General features: G+C 36.3%; 1 protein-coding gene across 7 annotated transcripts; it reads left to right on the forward strand.

Moving 5' to 3' along the window:
• Nucleotides 1-1,009: 1,009 nt before the first annotated feature.
• LOC122042529 lies at nucleotides 1,010-15,051 on the forward strand. Of its 7 annotated transcripts, none has more exons than XM_042602685.1 (14): nucleotides 1,010-1,091; nucleotides 5,108-5,361; nucleotides 6,378-6,420; nucleotides 8,021-8,047; nucleotides 8,119-8,217; nucleotides 10,443-10,621; nucleotides 11,383-11,569; nucleotides 11,656-11,763; nucleotides 11,895-11,996; nucleotides 12,156-12,176; nucleotides 12,333-12,391; nucleotides 14,287-14,377; nucleotides 14,491-14,608; nucleotides 14,765-15,051. In XM_042602685.1, the coding sequence occupies exons 1-13, from the start codon at nucleotides 1,035-1,037 to the stop codon at nucleotides 14,560-14,562; spliced, it is 1,299 nt and encodes a 432-aa protein (XP_042458619.1). In that variant the 5' UTR covers nucleotides 1,010-1,034; the 3' UTR covers nucleotides 14,563-14,608; nucleotides 14,765-15,051. The 7 variants fall into 7 exon arrangements, with proteins under 7 accessions (XP_042458619.1, XP_042458620.1, XP_042458625.1 ...); XM_042602692.1 differs by having other exon boundaries at nucleotides 1,040-1,091; nucleotides 5,218-5,361; XM_042602693.1 differs by lacking the exon at nucleotides 1,010-1,091 and adding an exon at nucleotides 1,105-1,343 and having other exon boundaries at nucleotides 5,218-5,361.
• Nucleotides 15,052-20,641: the final 5,590 nt, after the last annotated feature.

Here is a 20,641-nt window from a genome sequence, read left to right on the forward strand (position 1 = left end):
ATGAGTTTGGGTTAGCTCAATTCCAGATGGACGAAATCACCCAAGCTATCAGAGCAACAGAAAAGCAAACAAAGTGTTGTGGAGCTGCTGGAGGCGCCCTTAATAGCGTTGAAGGCACCCTCGCGCCTTTTTGGTGGAAGGCGCCTTCAATCCCTTGAAGGCTACTTTTTGTTGGAAGACGCCTTCAATCTTTTCATGCCTTTATGGAAGGTGCCTTCACCCCTTTGAAGGCACCTTCGACTGGGTAAATAGTAATCGTTAGCGAAGATAGAATTTATCTTCACACGGATAAAACTTGCCACGCTGGAGGCACCTTCAAGCCTATTGAAGGTGCTTTTCAGTTTCGGATAGAATTTTTCAAGGGTTATAAAAAAACTTTAGATGTAGGAAATATTCAACAACTCAAGTGTTCATTTCCTAATAACTTTCTGAGCATTCAACGAATGTAAGAGGCTTCTCCACCTTCATCGAAGAAGATCTTAGTGCTTTTTTTTGTTTTGGATTAATAATCACCTAGGTTGTAACCAAGTAACTTTCTTTACCTCTTTATTTTATTAGTTGTTAAATTACTTTAAGTTAATTGTGTTACTAATCTTGTTTGAAAGATCGAGAAATGTTCATTTTAAATTTATAAGAAATTCACTTCTCTCTTGCTGACCGCACAGGTCCTAACATAGATAGCTCAAGCCGACGAGCCTATTATTTTTTTTTATTTTAGAAGATTTTTTTTCAACTCATGTGTCAACCCAAGCCCACTCTAGACCGATCTGTATGGGTCGCGGGCCTAAGCTGGTTGATCTACTTGGACCCATCTTAAAATACATTGATAAAATTTTAACTCGATTTATTTAAATTATTTAGGATAGATCAATCCCATATTTTTTTGTTTGATTTAAATCATTTTAGAACACTATGGTAGTTTTATTAATCCAAATTAATTTAAATTCACAAAATCAATTTAATTTAATTATATACATATACATATTTTGTAATTTTTATAACTAGTGATACATATTATTTCGAATTCAAATTCGATGGCCACATGTCATGTTCGAGGATGGCAGGCGGTGGACACGACTACACCTGTGCAGGTAATCGCCACCTCCACCTCTTCTTCCTCCCAATCCGTTGCAATATTCTAAATCTCGTCGCTTCTCGATTCATCTCCTATCCTCTGCGTGTCATCGCCCTCTGCTAAGATCCACTTTCACGATCTTCTCCATTCCAAATCAATCGAGAAAACCCTTGCGGAAACCTCGGCCCAGAGCTTCTTCTCTATCTCTGAGGCCGTTGGATTGGAAGTTTTTTTAGTACGATTCTCGACATTTGGATAGCAACGCCAGGTAGTCTTGATCCCTTTGTGCTTGTGTTTTCTCGATCGTTGGCTGAAATGTATTTGTTATCCTGACACTGAAAGTTCTGGGCGATAACTTTGCAGATAGTATTGTTATGGTTCTTCATTGTGCATGTTCTTGATCTTTGATCGATAGCGAATTCGGCAATTGCGTTGCCTTTTCTTAGTTTTTTTTTATTCTTCTAAAGGGCATATGAAAGAACACAGAGAAACTTGTTTTATCGTTTAAAAGGTTGGGATAGTTGGATACTTTGTTGTTTTGTTTTTATAAACTTTGTTAATAATTTGGTCTCAGCAACTCAAAAAAATAAATTAAAATAATCTTTATGTTATTCTCTTCTCGATTAACTATACTCGTTAATCGCTAATAAAAACAAAACAAAATTTCTATTAGCACCTCATCGGCTCTCGAACCGCCCTTCCCGTTACAGTTTTTCTTCCTCCTCACCCTCAATGATTCTCTGCGGGGAAGCTGGCCCGAAAGCTGCCTTCCCACCTTGCAAAGTCCGCGAGCAGTAAGTGTATCATTCCCTTTTATTTAATTTCCTATGACATAGAATGCAGGTTTCTATCATAATTCTTCTATTTTCTTTAAGTAGCACTGCGACTTTAGGAGGAGAGCTCTGACTACAAGGGATTTGTTTTTCCTCTTGTTGTTCAATTCACGTCTTGGTAAACTACATTTGAATGGAGAAGCAATTAATTTTGCTAGCTGTCAGTGCCCAATTTTAGTAGTAATTTGGTGTCAAGCCTCTCAGGCTTGAGCAGGGATCCTCTGGTCCGCATTTAGCGAATCAGTGCCCTGGTCCATTGCAGTGATAGGTAGAATTCAATGGGCCCCCACCTGCTAAACAGATGGGGGCCATTAAATCCACCTATCACTGCCCTTGGTCCAGGAGCGGACTAGGGCAGACTGGACCAGAGGATCCCACCTGCTCAGGCTTATGGGTAGCATCTTTTCCAGTTCATAATTTAATTGTGATATATCATTCTCATTGTAATTCCCTAAAACACTTGCTTTTTTTGAATCCAGAAGCAATGTTTATTGAAATTTGCTAGCTGCCAGCGCCTACTTTGAGTAGTGTTTTGGTGTCAACAGGCTCCTAGGTAGGATCCTTTCCTCCCGCTTGAAGGGTGATTTGGGCTCCAAGTGTAGGCAATGGCTATCAGAGAATATGATTAGAGTATTACTATCTTGTATCAAGTCGTCAACACAGTAGAGAAATTGTGCTTATGGTAGCTATATGAGATTGCAGGGTGTCATGGCCGTGTTTTGTGAACCTTGTGTAGGTACTCTGGGATAGTTTTGATGTGGTCAACCAAGTTCAGTTAGGTCCTGTTGTGTTTGATCCTTGTGTCTAAGTGTGCAGGAGCTTAGGAACACAAGAAGTCGATGAGAAGACGCAACTAGCGAGAAGGATGACACGGGAAGGGAGTTGACGGGCTCGGTGTATCCGAAGGACGAGATGTTGCGGAAGGGTACACCAGCGGATGAGAAGGACGTGCGTGGCGGTCCGAGGGACGAGAAGACAGGGAGGAAGGCTGCTCGAGGAAAAGACTGGAGTTGGGTTCGGGTGAGCTCAATTCTGGACAGCCGGAGCATCACCCAAGTGAGCAGAGCAAAAATGGTTGACAAGGGAAGCTAACCATTTTTGGACGAACAGTGTCGAAGGCGCCTTCAAAGCTTCCAAGCCTTTGAAGGCGCCTTCCATGAATAGTACGAGGATGCCTTCAAAGGCACTTGAAGGTGCCTTCAGTGAACAATACTAGCCTAAAGTAACCGTTTGTTGTCGTTGAGTTGTAGATAAAACTTTATCCACTTGAAGGCGCCTTGAACCCTTTTGAAGGCGACTTCCACCCACGGATAGGGTTTTTCAGGAGCTATAAAAAGGCCCCTGGAGCTAGGAAATATTCAACAACTTGAACAACAAGTATTGTACACTTTCCTAGTCTTTCTTTTGAGCTGTCAACTTCTGTAAGAGGCTTCTCCGCTTGTAACAAAGGAGAATTCTAATGGAGCTTTCTTCAACGCCTTGGATTAACAACCACCTAGGTTGTAACCAAGTAAATAGTCTTGTCCTCTTACTTTTCTTTATTTAGTTGTTCAACTAAATAATCGTCAAGGTTATTATTATTACTTTGCTAGTCTAATCTAATCAAAGGATTGAGAAATGAGTTTTTATTTTCGACAGCCACCCCCTCCCTCTCCTTCCTTTTCCTGCGGGTCCCGCTGCACCAACACCTTGTACCCATTGCATGGATAAAGTTTTAGTGGGGAAGCTTTATGTTAGATTCGAGGATAGGTCATGGGTGGGTCGCGCACATCCTCTTTAGCGTGAGGATGAAGCGGGTCCTAACATCATAGGTCAGGACTCGTACTTGAATTTGGAGTGAAGCGAGTTAATGGTACAATGTGTTGTGGTAAGGTAACTACACCTATTTACTTAATGTACAGCGTGTTGCACCTATCATGGAGACTTGGATATCGAAGAGACGGAGAAAGACTTATGTTGAGTTTTGAGGTGAGCTTGGTGTTAAGCTTTAGTTGTTACGAGTAAGCTTGACTTGTCCAATTCATTTAATCAATACGATCCACTAGAGATTGTAACGTCAGGATGATGTTAGTACAATGATGAAAGTTCAGTTAAGGCAAGTTTGACCGGTTAAGATGGTGTGACCTTGGGGATGTATTTGTTTAAGCATAGGGATTGAATTGTGCATATGTGCTAGAAGATTGATACCGTCTTACAAAGTGAATGAAGTGATATTATGAATCCTTGTACTATGTTTAGAATTAAAGGTTGTAAGGTGTTTAATGATGTTTAGGATCAAAAGTAAGTTGAGTATTATATAGTTAATTCAATCGGGATGTTAAGTCCCATATTGACCCAATTATAGTGTGTTGGGTAAATTTTGGTTGAAACTGTAACCTGGAAACTCTTTTTAACCTTTTTGTTCTTTACCTAGCATTTTTAATTAATTCTAATTTGGATTCCTTATGCATGTTATATCTATTTATCTTAGATTCCTTTGCACGTATGTATATTGTATCTATTTATCATGCTTAGGGAGAGAGAGATATTTTGGCCAAATGGCTGAAGTGACTCTACTGGGTCGATATGGGTTGCATACCCTTTTGATTGTATAGTTTCTCTACTTAGACGTTGGCATATAGATTCATGCTAGAGTTTAATACTGATGTAATGATGGATAAACTTAAGAGAGTGTAATGCATTTATCTTATTTATTTTATTTTTGCCAATCCTTGTTCTTTGTTATCTTATGGGAGGCTCTCCTTTTAATGTTACAATTCTTATATTCATCCGTAGATTACCTTAAGGTGAGTCGTCAAGCATACTATTGCTATTGTTGCTCATGGATATCACTACTATTAGAATTGAAGTTTTGTGCAATGTTTTAATTTCTTTCACTTTGTTGTTTATTTACTATCGTTCATTTTTTATTTTATATGAAATAACTTGTTATAGATTTGTTTATTTATTCATTCTACTTATAGTTCTTAGGATTCATATTGTGACGTTTCTTTTATTATGATTGTGTTATTATCATTTCTGCCTATTGATGATACTATATGAAGATATGTTGCGAGCACTATCTAGTGTCTCTGTAACATTTTCCAACAATCAGCACCTAGCACGCCTTTGAAACTATGCACAACGAAGAAGAGCTTATTTGAGGTGTGACACTTTGACTAATGGATAATCTGAAATAATTGTTTTTGGAATTCTCTAGGTTGGATATCTGCTTGCAATGGCTCATTCTAAAGCATCTTCTCGACCCGCTTGTTCAAGTCAGCACTGCTCAGATTGGGCTAGAATTTATTTGAAGTATTGTCTTTGCAGTGCAAAAGATGGTGTAGCTATATTTCTTGGAACTGTCAGTATCATCAGTTGGGGAGTTGCAGAGGTTCCTCAAATCCTTACAAATTTCCGTGAAAAATCTACTAAAGGTCTTTCAGTCGCATTCCTGATGACATGGGTTGTTGGGTAAAGTTTTCTTTTCCTTCCCCTTTTCAGTGTAATATGTTATTTACTTCTAATGTACTTTTTATTTTCAGTACAATATCTGATTTACTTCATGCATATTCTTTTTTTTTTGTATCCAGTTAGCAAACTCAGCATTATACAAATGTTTTATTTACTTCCTTTTCAGTGCAATATCTAATTTACTTATATATCATGCATATTTAATTCTTTTTATTTGTTATCAATTCAGCAAACTTGAAGATGGGCAATTTTTTTTTTTCAAAATTTATCAATCCTGGATACTTTTTTTTGGGGCTGTGTGTGTGTGTGTGAGAGAGAGATTGGTTCCCGTTTAGCTTTACTGGCTCTTGTTTTTCATGCTTACTGCAGTCTAGCATATAGGAGTATCACTTGTTATGGGATTGCTACTGATGTAGCATTTCTTTGTGTTTGGATTAATCCGATCTAGTGGGATAAGGATATGTATTTACCATGATAATTTACACCTGAAAGAACAAAAAATTGTGCTACTCAGTTTTACAAGTATTGTACCAAAATTATATGGAACTCAACTTATGTGCATATAACCTGTCTCTCAAATGATGACCAACTGTTTTACGAAAAGAAGTTGTGGGCCAAAAAAACAGAGGATCATTTTCCTTCTTTTAAGGAATCCTTCTGCATTTCAAATTAGAGAAAAACCACAATTTTGACTAAAAGAACAAATTAGTAGTTTCCTAATTTGTCTGTTTAATTCAATACTAAGCACTGCTAAAGGTTAGGCCCTTCATAATTGACAGTTTGGTATTGTTACAGCAGTATGTTCTGTAGATGCCATCTTGGCTTACAAAATGTAAATAAGGGTTAAACATGTTGAAGCACAGCTAATATTATGATTTCAACTGTTGTGCAGCATGGCCAATTTTTGTCATGGCTTTGTCATCATTGTGTCATTTGGAATATAGGCACTAGAATTTTTGCAATGCCCTGTCATGTTTTCTTCCTTGTAGGTTTATCAGGGATTTATGTTTTTGCAGGGATCTGCTTAACCTCATTGGCTGCATTCTGGAACCCGCTACTGTAAGTCTATTTTACCATATTTATGCAACTTTTAAGTATTATTTTTAGGGAGTTATACCTTGTTCATTTTTGTTTAGTATTCAATTTAGGCCTTTGTTAGAAAATCTGTTTGTCTAGACTCTGGGGCTTTAATTACGAGCCAGTATTTGATAAAATCTCACCTTATAATCAATTCAACTTATTTGCCCTATATGCAGTGCTTCGCTTATAGTCATATGCATAAACATTAGTATGTTCTCTAAATCGACCTCTGTATATGATGCTGCTTTTTAAAGTTCAACCCTAGGTCATATCTTTAAGAATAGGCTAAATGTGTCACAAAGGTTCAAACGTATGTTTTTAGATTTTTGAGTTCTACCCATGTAAGATCATGACAATTTCTTAATACAATTTACCTTTATAAAAAAAAAAGAATAGGCTAAATGTGAAAAAGCCTTTTCCTTTATCAAGATTTAATTTAATTGAATCACAAATAATCATTAAAAGGAAATATAAAGAGATTCCTTAAAAAATGCTATCGGTCTAAAGAAAAGTGTTAGAATCTTGGATTTGATTGTATTTTTCAAGTCAATTGTGTGTCAACTTTTTAAATCATTCTTATGAATTTCATATTAATTGACCTTCATCTCAGTTAAAACTCAATTTTTTAGTATGCGGTTGCATAAAGTATATGCATAAAAATAATGGTGACTTGATTACAAACCACTTCCATGCGCCTTTTTAAACTGGTATAACTTTCAATCGAATAAATGTTTAATTCTTCTTATGTCCGTCTCTATGCTTCTATTTTTCTCTATTTCTATGTTATGCATAGTCTAAAGCCTAAACAAAATGGTTACTGCTGCTCCAATTATTTTACCCTAACGCCTCTTCTATGGACCAAGCTCTTCAGCATCCATATGCTGTTGGGTCAATGTCTTTTGAGTCCTTGTTCTATTATCCTTCCAAACAGATTAGAAGCACAAACATCACAAGCTAAAACATTATTTATCTAAATATCATCATGCAAACTATGACAAAAGGTTTCCCGTAGCCTTCACCTTCTACATGATTGTGCCCCCGCTCACAGGGTTAACCTTCTTGTTTACTGACATGTGGCATCTAGTTTCAATGTGGGCGCAGAGTTCTTAGATTTTGGTTCATGGAAAAGCCGACCATATCATGAACTTAGATTTTAGTCTGACTAGCAAGGTGGTGGATCAGGGGTTAAAAAAGATCCTTGTATTTGGAAGTTAAAAAGAGCTCAATTCAAAATTTTGACAATATCATAGTATTGGTATGAACAAATATTAATTCCGGTTTAATTTCAAGCGTTAGTTAATGTAAATACTATTAAGTCAATGTTACAAAGATCAAGATCATCCATAGGAACAATGAGTAAACATAAGATCCTAGCTTAATTATGGTCTTACTAATTAGAATATGGTTATCTAGGCAAATTTAGTTTTTAGGATGATAAGGCGTTGAGGGTAGGATCACAATTTTGACAACTAGGTTAGCATTTACTCATAGTTACTTCTTACCATATATAATGTCATTTAAAATTTGATGGAAGTTTGTAGGTTTTCAGAATGGCTTAACTTTACTCTTGTTCTTACAGTTACCAACGCAGTTCTACGTGGCATTGGTGAGATTACCAACTTTTTTTTAGAATATCCATTTCATATTGCTTATATTGCTGATTAATTGGTATTCCAGCTGTACACAGCTACCACAGTGATTTTGACAGGGCAGACTATATACTATGGCCATACTGATCGGAGGCATAAATCCAACAAAAATATTATATCCAGTAAGGTAAGACATCAACCTGCTGTTCAAACATCCATCAAATAGGATAGTAATTTGATAAATTTTGTGTTTGTGTAGGATGCTTCCATATTTTTATGCTTAGTTTTATCTAATATCATAGTCTGTCCTTGAATAACACCGAACAAAGTTAGATCAAGATGATTAAGAAACTTGGTCTGATACACCTTGCCTGAGGTCTCAATCTACATGGTGATAAATATTGCTTTGTCATTCTTAGCTACTGCAACTTGCTACAATAATGTCAGAGTGATACATATACAATTAATTGCATAAACGCCAATATTTCTTGAAACTTTGGCAAAGGATTGATTACCAAAACTGCTAGTTGGAATATAACAATATGATAATATAAGCAAGAAAGGTAAAAGGATTACATGATAATATAAGGAAGAAAGGTAAAAGAATAAAACCCAAAAACACCTCATGCCTATCTATATCTAAGATGTGCTAAACTCTATTCTAACACCCATCTAAACTCTCAAGTGTAAACTCATGCGTGACACAATTAAGTTGGGTGAATCACCTAAAATCGTCTTAAAGGGTTCGCTTTAGCACAAAGCTAAGACTATTAGCCCAAGGGGTCACTTTGGTGAATATTGGAACTTTGTGGTCTCTCGCTAAAGTTGGTAGGGTAAATGGTAGGCCAAAACATGATCTCCCAGTAGATGTTAGTGGTTCTAATAATCTTAGGCACATAGTATCTCACAATGATACACATAACGTTCTTATGAAATAGGTATTAGCAACTTTAATTGCAACAAGTCTATGATATCTCAATTTGTGCAATTTCTAATCAGGTATTACCAAACTTCTATACATCCATAAAACTTCATGTGGTCTTAAGGCAGGTATCGACCAATACCATAAACCCCACATGCCATGTCATCAATGCACGGAGGCCACTTTTGTAATCATTTGCCTAAAAGCTCCTCAAATAAGTCTTAGCATGCATGGAAGACACTCTTCATACCCTAACCACCCATGTCTCTCACCATTTGGATGTCTAATGTGACATGATAGTATGAGTACTGATCATACCATTATATCAATCTCTAATGATGAAGCACTGATTAAGCATTTGTAAATTGAATTTATCAAATACTGGAAAAAATCTTAATGGGTCTGGGGTTAATATGGACGAGGCATTAGCACTGGGACTTAACTACCACCAATGAGTGACGCTGTGCAAATCAACTCTAAAGGTTAGTCATTGTAACAACCTTTAGTAAGGAACCGCATCAAACTTCCCAGACAAACACCATTGAGATCTCTGAATCAATGGACACAACTAAGGAAAAATCAAGAAAGCAACATCATTTATAGCATAAACACTTGTAAGTTGGCAACATGACTGTTGTTCCAAATTGGGAAGTGGAACTCCGACTCAGGTTGGTCTGTTCATGTTCCAGGAGGGAGGATATTCCTGCTGTTTGTTCATGAATGAGGGGTAAGACAAGCAGAACCCTGCTCACAAGTCAAGAAGAAGAAACATTCTCCTCACTGTTGAGAAGGGGAGTTCATCTGCTGCTAGACTGAGCACATAGTGTTTCTTGTCTTCCTGCTGGGGCTCAGGTTAGGGTCAGGGTAAGTCACTCGGTTGCCAAAGGAAAGGAACATTAGCGTTAGCAGAAGATAGGATACATCATCCAACTGTTCTGCTTGCTTTTGATGAGGAAGGATAATGCTGGAGCTTGTGGGGAGGAGTTGGTTTGCGAGTCATGAAGGAGAAGAGAAGTCACTGCTGGAAAGAGAATTTGCAAGGCCGAAAAAAAAATGAGGGGATGGGACTTGGGCACAAAAGGAATAGGAGTCGGCTAGGTCTCCACCTGCTAACCATTTTAAAACCCAATTCTCCACCAAACCAAACTACTTGATTCACCTTCTGTTCAGCTCAATTATAGCTAATCTGGCTCCTATTAGAATTTATTTTGATTAAGATCAAAACAAACTCACTTTGATTCCCACCTAACTACAACCATAAGGAGCCAAACAAACCTCAAGTTGAACAGCAAACAAATCAAACAGCCCAGCCCCATACTTATTGGTTCAATTTTAAATCAATTGGATCTACCTCAGTCCATTAATTCTTAATTAGCCACAATCATGAATGGTTGCTAACTCAAATACAAACAAACCTCCTAATTAAACATTGAGGATATAGTGTGATTCATTTTGAGAACTAAAAATTTACATATTTAGCTTAATTGCAGACCCAAAATTTTTGTCAGGAAAATGAAAACCTTTTAAGCGATGCAAAGAAAAGCAATGTTGGTGGTTACAAAGGAAATACTGCAAGTCTTTCTGAGGAGAGTAACATACAAAGTTCACCAATTCCTGTTACTGGACCATCAAGTCCTAGTGATTCCAATGGAAGAAACTTCTATTTTGTGTAAGTTCCTTATCTTCTATCTTTTTTCTTATATGAAGCTTTTCACATTGCCAGACTATCCTTTGAACTATGGAGTTTGTAAGTCATTACTTCAAAAAAAATTCTACTATGACAGTAAGTCAACTATTTCTTGTGTTTCATATTTATTTGTGTGACAAACCTTAGTTTGGTTAACTAAATCAGTTATATACAAATAACCTGATGTCCTATTAAGAACTTCTGATGGGTTAGAATGATTGAGTTAAGCCGATAATATATGAGGTATAGAATTTTCATTCATAAATGTAATTTCAGATCAAGTCAACAACTCTGCAAAATCTTTTCTTATAGATACTCTATTGAATTTCAGCAGTGTAGTATGTGATAAACTGTTCATCAAAGTAAATAGCTAGATGGATACCTTATGTTTCAAACTGTGTCGTTGTCCTTTCACTTGCCAAAAAAATTAGAATTGATTTTTAATTGTCATTCTCTGTTTCATGTGGCAGAAAAATCTCGCAGTTGATTTTTATTCAGTACAAGGAATCTTGTCATAGTTGAATTTGGAGCTTGTGGGTTTGCATTATTTGAACAGGCGACAACACAGAGATTATTAGATAATTAACTTTGCTAAAATTCAAATCTTCAAGTTATGGTGCTTATTTTTTCAGATCTATTATGAATCCCCGAATTTTTGTTGCATGTGTTGGTGTGTACTCTATGCACTACTAGTTGCTCCATGTTTTATTAGTTTTAGAAGGTTACCACTCTAATGATGCCAGGTCAGCTCGATCTTTATCAAAGAGCCCTGTGCCTATTTTTGGCACTTGGTTGGCATATTCCCATGAGGATGGAAGATCACATCACCTCAATGATGGTCATCATGATCAGCAGTTTGCAGCAACAGAGCCTTTACTTTCATCTCAGTCTGCTCCAACCAAATTTAGTACTAAAAATATGCTTTCTTTGGTAAGCATAAAAGAGCTGCTTGAGAACCTTGTTTTGTACAGCCTGAGAGTACAAGTTCCATTCACCAAATCATTCTTCATATTCAGGTACCTTCAACTGGTCTTTTGATTTGCATTTGTGTTTACCATCTTTGCTTCCATGATAATAGTGAACCACATGGGATGGTTGTACAAGTTGGCCGCAAGTTGTTACAGGTAATTCTTAATTGGTAGATAGATAACTATTAATGAACTGATGTTTCTCATTCCCACATGCATTTGAAGTCTTTTAGTTCTTAAAGATTACTACTGGATGAATTGATCATTAGCTATAAGACTTGTCATAGAATGAACTTCAAGGTAATGAAGCTAGTGGAGCAGGCACCTTGCTAGGTTGGATGATGGCAGCTATTTACGTGGGGGGAAGGCTTCCTCAGATTTGCTTAAATGTGAGAGTTGCATGCATATGTTTTTGTATTCTGCAATCTTTCCTTTTGCCTTTATCTCATAGTAAAAGAACTAGGGAGTAGGAGTTAGGAGAGATGGTGAAATTTAGCTACATTCTTATCATCAACATGAATTTTCTGACTCGTTGTTGTACCCTGCAGATTAGAAGGGGCAATGTCCAGGCAAGTTTTACTCAGACATGCACGTGTTTGCAACCTAATAAACCACCATAAGTGCTGGGTGTCAATATTCCTTCAAATGCTTGGATCACTCGGTTATTCTTTATGTTACATATACTCATGTCCTTGGGATTTTATTTGGGTTTTCTCTTGATGCAGGGTCTCAATCCGTTGATGTTTATATTTGCATTGGTTGGAAATATAACTTATGTGGGAAGGTATGATTCCCTTATTGAATGTTTTAGTAACATATGCATAAGTCTCGTTGAATCTAAATATTTGGTGAAGTGGGCTTGGTCCTATGCAAGTGTTTTCTCATCAATAAACTAAATGTTCTAAAATAATTTTTATCCACAAGATTCTCATCAACAAACAAAATGTAAGGTTTTCTGAAGATGTAATCGCTAAGGGTGGTGACAGCTGCCCTCATCCATCTATTTTCCTTTACTTCTCATTAGAAATCCTTCCTGCAGCAAAGCCTCCCCTTACCCAATCCCATGCCATGAGCTCTAATCAAACTCCATCCACTAAAAATTTGCTCATCTACATCACACTTGAATTCTGACGACCACCTTAACCACTTCCATGTGGCAAAAGGCGATCCGCTTGCCCCCGCCAACCCGTCCCTAGGCCAACACAGAGGAGGTAAATCACGGGTGACTACTAGCCATTAGTTCAGGTGGCAAGGCATGAGGGGGAGGCATGCTCGGACACACCGAGTTTTGACCCCAAGACCTCATGTGGCAACACCCCATGCCTTAACCACCGCACCGCCCTAAGGGGACACCTTAACCACTTCCATACAACTAGTATGCATTGCTCCCATACATGGAAATCATTGTACGACCACCTCCCAAAATTCTCACCATTAAGCACTGCCTTTTCCTCGACTCACTACCTGATCTCATGTTTTCAATTGCCATCATGCTTGTGTCACCACGAAAGCCTATTTTTATCTCTCTTCCTTGTTTTGCGTCACACAGTACCTCCAGATCAGTGTGCATGGGACTGCAATTGGATTGGCTTCAGCGCTAGGTAATAGCTGGATTGACAATGTCTGTGTTCTTGTGACTTCTGTAACTAGAGCTAAGATCAAACCTCTAGATTGTTTTGTGGCTGCTAGCAAAGCAGCTCCTCCATGGATGAGCAGGCCAAGGTCATCCATTTGTTAGATCCTCCCATGGCCCATGGCTGGTTTTTCTTGCCACATGGTTCTACTAGTCTAGGGAGATTCATCATCTGAGCTTGCCTGCATCTCCTTCCCTTCACCCTAGCACAATTGGTGACCTTGCTGCTCTCTGCTATCAGTCTCTTGCACTAGTTTGGGAACAAGCAAGACTTGGGGATGGGATATGGTTGACTTCTCCTTTAGGCATCCTCCTCTCGAGGATACCTCAGACCAATCTCTCTTTGTTATAAATCTTCCAACTCTCTAATAAGGGCAACAGGAAATTTCTTCCTATTTCCTCTGCACCTCATCAGCATTTGACCACCTCTTCTTCTCCCTTTCTTCGTTTGACAAATTTTTGTTTTGTTTTGTTTAGTTTGTTTACTGTATTTGTGCTGTCTAAACTTCAATGAAGACTTCAACTAGAAAACATCTTCTTTTCCTTTTATTAAGACTAACAAATGGTTTTGTTGTGCTATTTCTTTTTTCTTGTTCCTCAAGGTACTGTGTGATGTTGTATGCCAACCTAGGGAGAATCCCACTCTAGAGATTAGATCCTGAGATATTCTTTCATCCGTGTATTACTGTATTTTCTCTCTTTATCCTCTCTTCAGATGCATTTGATTTGAGGTCAAAGATAATGTTGGTTGTGTGTTAATATAAGCTCAAAGGGATCCTTGGTTACATCCTTTGTTAACGTAAGTGTTAAAAGTAAAAGAACTATTAAGCATTAGGTATAGTGGGTTTACTCCCACACTGGTAGTTCTAGGTTCCTGTTTTATCACGAGTCCTAAAGTGCTTCTTACAACAAAAACAAAAAAAAAAAGAACAATAAAATCATTTGTTTCTCTCCTAACTCTACAAATGTAGTACTAAAAACCTGAAGATATATTGGGTTTTTGTTTTTTTTTTTTCTGTGGTTATGATTTGCTTCTGTTCTTGCAGTATCCTCGTGAAAAGTTTAGCTTGGTCTGCAATCAAGCCTAATCTTCCATGGTTAGTTGATGCTGGAGGATGTGCCATACTTGATGCTTTCATATCCTTTAGTCATGCGGATGTTTCCTTGTTTTTTCCTTAGTATTTGTTTGGGAGATATGATCGAAGCTATTTTTTCTAGTTTTGATTATTTGTGATCTTTAACCGTCACAGATTGTCGTCCAGTTTGTCTACTTTAGATATCGACAACCCAATAAATCTGCCTCGGACAACAATCAAGCTTAATGGAGAAAATGACATGCATAAATATCAGCAATAAAATTCTTTTCAGGTATCTTCACTCCTTCCTGTTTTGTCGTATATCTGCTAATAGATATGACAGCTTAATCCGACAAATGTTAAAGATAAAAAGTTCTGATAGAATTCCGGTTAATGAATTGGAAATAGTAAATATTGTCCTTTGTTTGTAAAAAATCTTATTCTACAGATGCTGAACTGGTATCCTTGTGGATTCTACGTATTCTCAATGATTTGTGCTGCCTCTGACAGTCTCTGTTTGGAGTTCTGATAATGTGTACAGATGCTAAATCTCTTGGGTTGTGGTTGAGCCAGAACCCGTAGACTCAGCCGGTTTTGGTCTCTTGTAGAAATAAGTAATTCCTATATTCCTTGCTTTTGGTTTCTCTTCATATACTCCTTTTTGCTTTTGTTTTACGTTCGTGCCAAAGACTGAGTTGCTTCTCAGTAGCTTGGTGAAAAAAGTTTATTCATTTATTTCCTTTTTCTTTAGTTCCTCCTAGAAACCAAGTTACTACACGTTGCTTCTACGGTTGATTCGATGTTGCAGTGCCTCACCTCTCTTTATGGATCCTACGTGGATGAGAGAGGGGGAGGTGGGGAGGATAGAGATGAGTTAAGATCCTCTCCCCAAAATGACGTGTCTTCATCTCGCCGATCGGACGGATTAAATCATATTTCAAGAATACAGTGTACATCATGATCGACAAGAGGACACAGAGACACATCATTTTCGGGACAGAGATCTTAACTCGATAGAGAGAGGAGGTACTGTTGATAAAGGGATGAATATTTAATTAATTCGAATTATAAATTAAGTAAATTAATTAAAAATTAATTTAATATTTACTAACGGAATCGAATTAATCAACTTTGAAAAAGCTGACAACACTTTGAAAATAGTTTATTCATATTTAGTGTACGGGTTCTTTATTCATAAGAAATGAGTAACAATAAATTAGAAGGTTCATTTACCGTACTCAATAAAGTAGGAGTGATTTCTAGTCTAACATTAGTGATGCAGAAGAAATCTACTCACACCATTGACATTGATGATAGAAATTCACCTTGCATTAGGGAGTGATGACCTTGAGGTATGTCTTAGTCATCATAATGCCTTAAATAGTATAATAAAGAGAAGAAGTGATAATTATTTATTTTTTTTTGAAGTAAAGCAAATCAGATAGATCATAGAGAACAACATCATCTCTCTTATATATGGAGAGAAGAGGTGTGAGGGATGGTGCTATCCCGAAGGACGCACCTCATCATCCAAAGGATGCTCCTCATCAAAGAGTTGCACCCCTTCGTAACTATCCTTTATTGTAAGTCTCAGTCCGCATAAAGATCCACACGTATTTGAATTTGAGCTCTCGAGTCCTCAGCTTGTCAGATTTTTTCGGGTTCGAAAAAAATTATTTATATTTTTTTTCGAATTTGAATACTATATATATTTTTAAAATTAAATACCAATATTTTCATATTATTCGATTCATTTGTACCTTAATTTTGGGTTAGTTGTTTGTTTAGTCGAACACGGATGATCTTGCATGATATTCGTGATCAAGAGATTGCTTCTCACTATAAAAGCCACTTTTTTGCTTGCAACCTTTTGAAAGAATTTTGAGTTAGGGTTTGATGCTCTTATTAAGATCAATTTTTTTTTTATAACCTGTATATTCAATTCTTTAAATCGATCCCATGAAAGTTTTTTAATTGGTTGTTAGGATATAAGAAGTGCTTATGCATATTCATCCAATCGATACTTTTTTTTAGGTTTATGTCTCACTGATTCAAATTTTAGATGTTTAATTAATTATTTGAATGGTTTGACTGCTATATCTAGCTCCGGAGGCAATTCATTGCCAAACAATATTTTAATGAGGTTTTGATATACAAGGTTTTTAGGGTCTACTTACGACGGTCATTATTTGTATAAATGAACTCTAACAGGTTTGTTGTGGTGGCTTCCGTGAAGATGAGAGTGAATTTCCTACTTGCTTTGTAGCCCATCCAAGAGAAAACATGCATCATCCTCCCCCCATGGTCAATAGTGTTGGATGAAAAGATCATCCTGCTTTTTCAAATAAGTTTTAATTTTAATAAATTAATAAATAATTTTTTCTGAACGAAAGTTGATTTAAAAATATTAGACTGATGGATTTCGCTGTAAGCGTATTGAATTAGTTACTGAGATTATGTTCGGTTGGTATTATGTCTTATATGATCAATCGATTAGGTTCTAGATTAAATATGTTAAATTTAAGAGAAATTATATATTCTTTTAAACTTGTTGTACCTATAAAAATAAGGATTCTATTCCATCGTAACAAACCTAGTTGATTGATTGTCGATCGATCAAAGTTGTCCAATTAATTGCCCTCAATTGATCGGAGTCAAACAATTGGACAACTCCAATCAAATCGATTAACAATCGATCGGCTGAGTTTATTGCAAGGGAACAAAAATTCTCATTATTTATAGGTAAAAAAAAATTTAAAAGGAGGTATAATTTCTCCTAAATTCAGTATTATTTAAAGAGAATCTATTGTATTTTCTATTCAATTGAGTATAACTCTTTTTCTGCCTGATCAATCGATTGACTTAAGTTAAATTAATTGACTCAATTGATTTAACCTAAGTCAATCAATTGATTGGGAGTAGAGCTGTCAGACGGGCCAACCCGTGGCGGGGCGGGTCGGCCCGTGGCGAGCTAACCATTTGGCGGGGCGGGGCGGGCCAATCTGCCAACTTGGCGGGTTGGGAAATTTCCAACCCAACCCATTCTAAGGTGGGTTGCGGGTTTGGCGGGCCAACCCGCGGGCCCATCAAAAATTTAAAAAAAAAATAAAAAATATTTTATATCTTCAACATTTTACTTCGAAAAAATTTTCTACAATTAAATGTATACATAAACATGTATTTTAAATATAAATGAACACAAATGAGTACTTATGTTGGATGAAAAGTACTATTTTTATTTCAAAATTATAACAAAGAAATATAATAAATTGGCCTAAAACTTAACTTACATATGTTTTTCAACCCGGGGGCCAACCCAAGCCCGAGCGGGCCGACTCACGCGGGTCGCGGGCCTAGGCGGGTTGGCCCACGGCGGGCTTGGGTTGATAAAATTCCAACCCAACCCGCTTAAATTGTTTGGCGGGGCGGGCCAACCCAACGGGCCCAGTCCAAATTGACGGCTCTAATTGGGAGGAAAAAAAAAGTCATACTCAATTGAATATAAAATATATTAGATTTTCTTTAAAAGGAGGTTAAATTTAGGAAGAATTATAATTTATTTTAGACTTTTACCTATAAAAAAAAATAGGATAATCTACATAGGGACTTTGGGTAAAATTTCGATTGGGATTTTAGGATAATTTTAGCGAATTACTTTTATATATATATATATATATATATATATATATATTTTTTTTTTTTTTTTTTTTTGAATCAACTGAATAATTTAATTATTCAAAATATTATTTTAATGCTGTGCTATTATAATATTATTTATTATATTTTAAAATGAAATATTTTTGAACAAAAGTATTTAATGAAATAATTTTATTTAACTCTCATAATGTTATAGGAGACAAAATATTTTGGTAAAATAGTTTCAAACTCAGCCGTAACTATCTGATAAAAATTCAGTAATCCAAAGCAATGTACTCCGAATTATACGGCTCATCCTATCGGTACGACAGTTTTACATGAAAAAGGCCCAAGAAGACCAGGAAATTAATATTTTTTTTAAAGAAAAAAATTGCTATTGTTTAAGTGCATCTGCCGTGTGAAATCTTCGATGGGCCTATTTGATTTTGATTATTGATTAGTTCACATTTTTTTTTAATCCACATATCCTAATATTCTAATTTTGAAAGTGACCCATTCGGATTTATGAAAGTTTTTTACTTACCACGAAAGTAAATCTGAAAAGTATAGATGAATCATACGATAGATTCAAATTCTTATTATATGTAGAAATGATAATGGATCATATTCTTAGATTCCATATTTTATCTTAATTCTCATTTATTATATTCATCTTTATCGGATTTTAAACTTTCATATTTAATCCTATTCGAAAGTGGAGAATATGACTGACTGAAAATGATGACTATGATGTTGATCAAATGAAGACTTCTTGTTGTCCAATGATAGCTCTGAAACATTCTTGTGTATCAAAAGAAGCATTAGCGATCGAGCCAGGGAAGGAGTTTCAACATAGATCCTCCGACGCTTAAGTCAATGATCGGTAGAAGACAATGAACAGTGGATGCATGTGTAAAATTATGTAGCCTCGTGTAATGTGAGCGTACCTGTGCCTATAGATAGAGATCCTTTTTTATAGTATTACTGTTTGTCTGTGCATAAATTTCAAAGTCTTTTTTCAAAAAGGACATACTATAAAGATGCTTTGAGATCTTTCCTAAAATGGAGATGTAATTTTTACGTTTGATAGAGAGGAAAATTTACAGCTTGCATTCAGAATATTCTCTATCCTTCTTAGCACAAAACGAAAAAAAGGAATATGAGATTATTGAGTTGGGGGCTCATAATATGCTCATATGGTAAGCTGACCAAGTACCTCCCATGACCCAATCGACAAACACTTATGAGGACAAGCCGATCAATCCAACTGAATGTTGTTGGGGAGTCATCCCCATTAGGCTTATCTGTTTTAGCCAAAGAGTTTGATCTGACCGAACATCCATTCTGTTTGATCGGACCATAGTTCCAATCGACTGGACTATTCAACCGAGCTAGTTAATCGTGCTATCCTCAAGTGGCAAAGAAGTCCTAGCTCTAGAGAGTGCGGACTCGTCTTTAGTTACTCATCCACATTGAGCGAATCGGCATCCGACTGGCCTATCGGTCTGATTAGATGAACTCTTGGCCATGTGATCTCTCCTTGACTTTAATTATCACATTCATCGGCCTTCTTGACTTTTGGCCTAACTTAGAGGCTCCACATCATCCGTAGTATCAATACTTATACTCATCAGAGGAGAGGATGGGATATCTTTTATACTAATATTTTTTTATTCCATCCCACTACCATCCTTTAAAAAAAAATTATATATTAAGATTAACATCGTACTAAAAAAAACAAATATAATTAAAAAAATAAATAAAACACTACTAATTTAATCAGATCCAAAATGTCCCTTCATATTCTCCATTTGAATTCTTCGATTGGTTCGAAAAAAATTATGATCTTTAATTGGACGCCCGTCCTATCGGGAGGACAATTATTCCTCACCTTATCTTTGTTTTAAACGAGGGCTTTTGAATAATTTTGAGACATGATATTCATATTATATATATATAATATGAAACGAAACTGATGTTGATGAATAGCTTATTCATCATCTTCTATGAGATATGATTGTGACATTATTTTTTTAGTTTTATATCCAAAATTAATAATATGTATCAACATTGAGAAAAAAATATTTTATTTATCACATTTAGTGTTTTAGTTAAATTTTAAATATACTTTAAATAAATGTGAACAAAATTTTAATAAAATAAGCACCAGGCAATGATACAACGGAAAACGTTTGATAGATTAACCAAGCACCAAGATTCAATTTTCAATTATGGCATATTATAGAACATTTTCATTTAGTAGAACTAAAAATTTAGAATGTGTTAACTACTAATCGAGGAGCCGCATAAGCTTCCGAATTTAGTTTTATAGCCGATAGAATTGTCTGAAGCTAGACAGGTCACCTCTAAAACTTAGTCGGTTCGAAGGCACACATCACACGGATTAAGTCCTGTAAACCACCTATTATCATCTATTCTACGGCCCCTTTATTATCTCCCTCAACCATCTATTATAAGCCAGTTCAGACTTTCGAGTCACATCCAATTCAACCACAAGTTGGTCGAGTCAGCTCGCTAGACTTACTCAGCTTACTTAGACTTAAGTATCAACGCTTTGAAATGCTTCTTCAGCAAATCAGTTGCATAACAATTATTGTGAAAAAGACAATAATGCTCAAACTTGAGAAGAGAAATGCCTGTCTGCCGATTGCTATGTTGAAGCCAATCG

Source organism: Zingiber officinale, chromosome 2A (assembly GCF_018446385.1).
Source record: "Zingiber officinale cultivar Zhangliang chromosome 2A, Zo_v1.1, whole genome shotgun sequence".
In the NCBI taxonomy this organism is placed as follows: domain Eukaryota; kingdom Viridiplantae; phylum Streptophyta; class Magnoliopsida; order Zingiberales; family Zingiberaceae; genus Zingiber; species Zingiber officinale.

Bases quoted from the DNA above. Each gene is read 5' to 3' on its own strand.
- LOC122042529 (XM_042602685.1), top strand. From the start codon at position 1,035: ATGGCCACATGTCATGTTCGAGGATGGCAGGCGGTGGACACGACTACA. The intron at 11,764-11,894 runs GTAATTCTTAAT...GACTTGTCATAG, and splicing joins TTGGCCGCAAGTTGTTACAG to AATGAACTTCAAGGTAATGA. The intron at 14,378-14,490 runs ATATCCTTTAGT...TAACCGTCACAG, and splicing joins GTGCCATACTTGATGCTTTC to ATTGTCGTCCAGTTTGTCTA.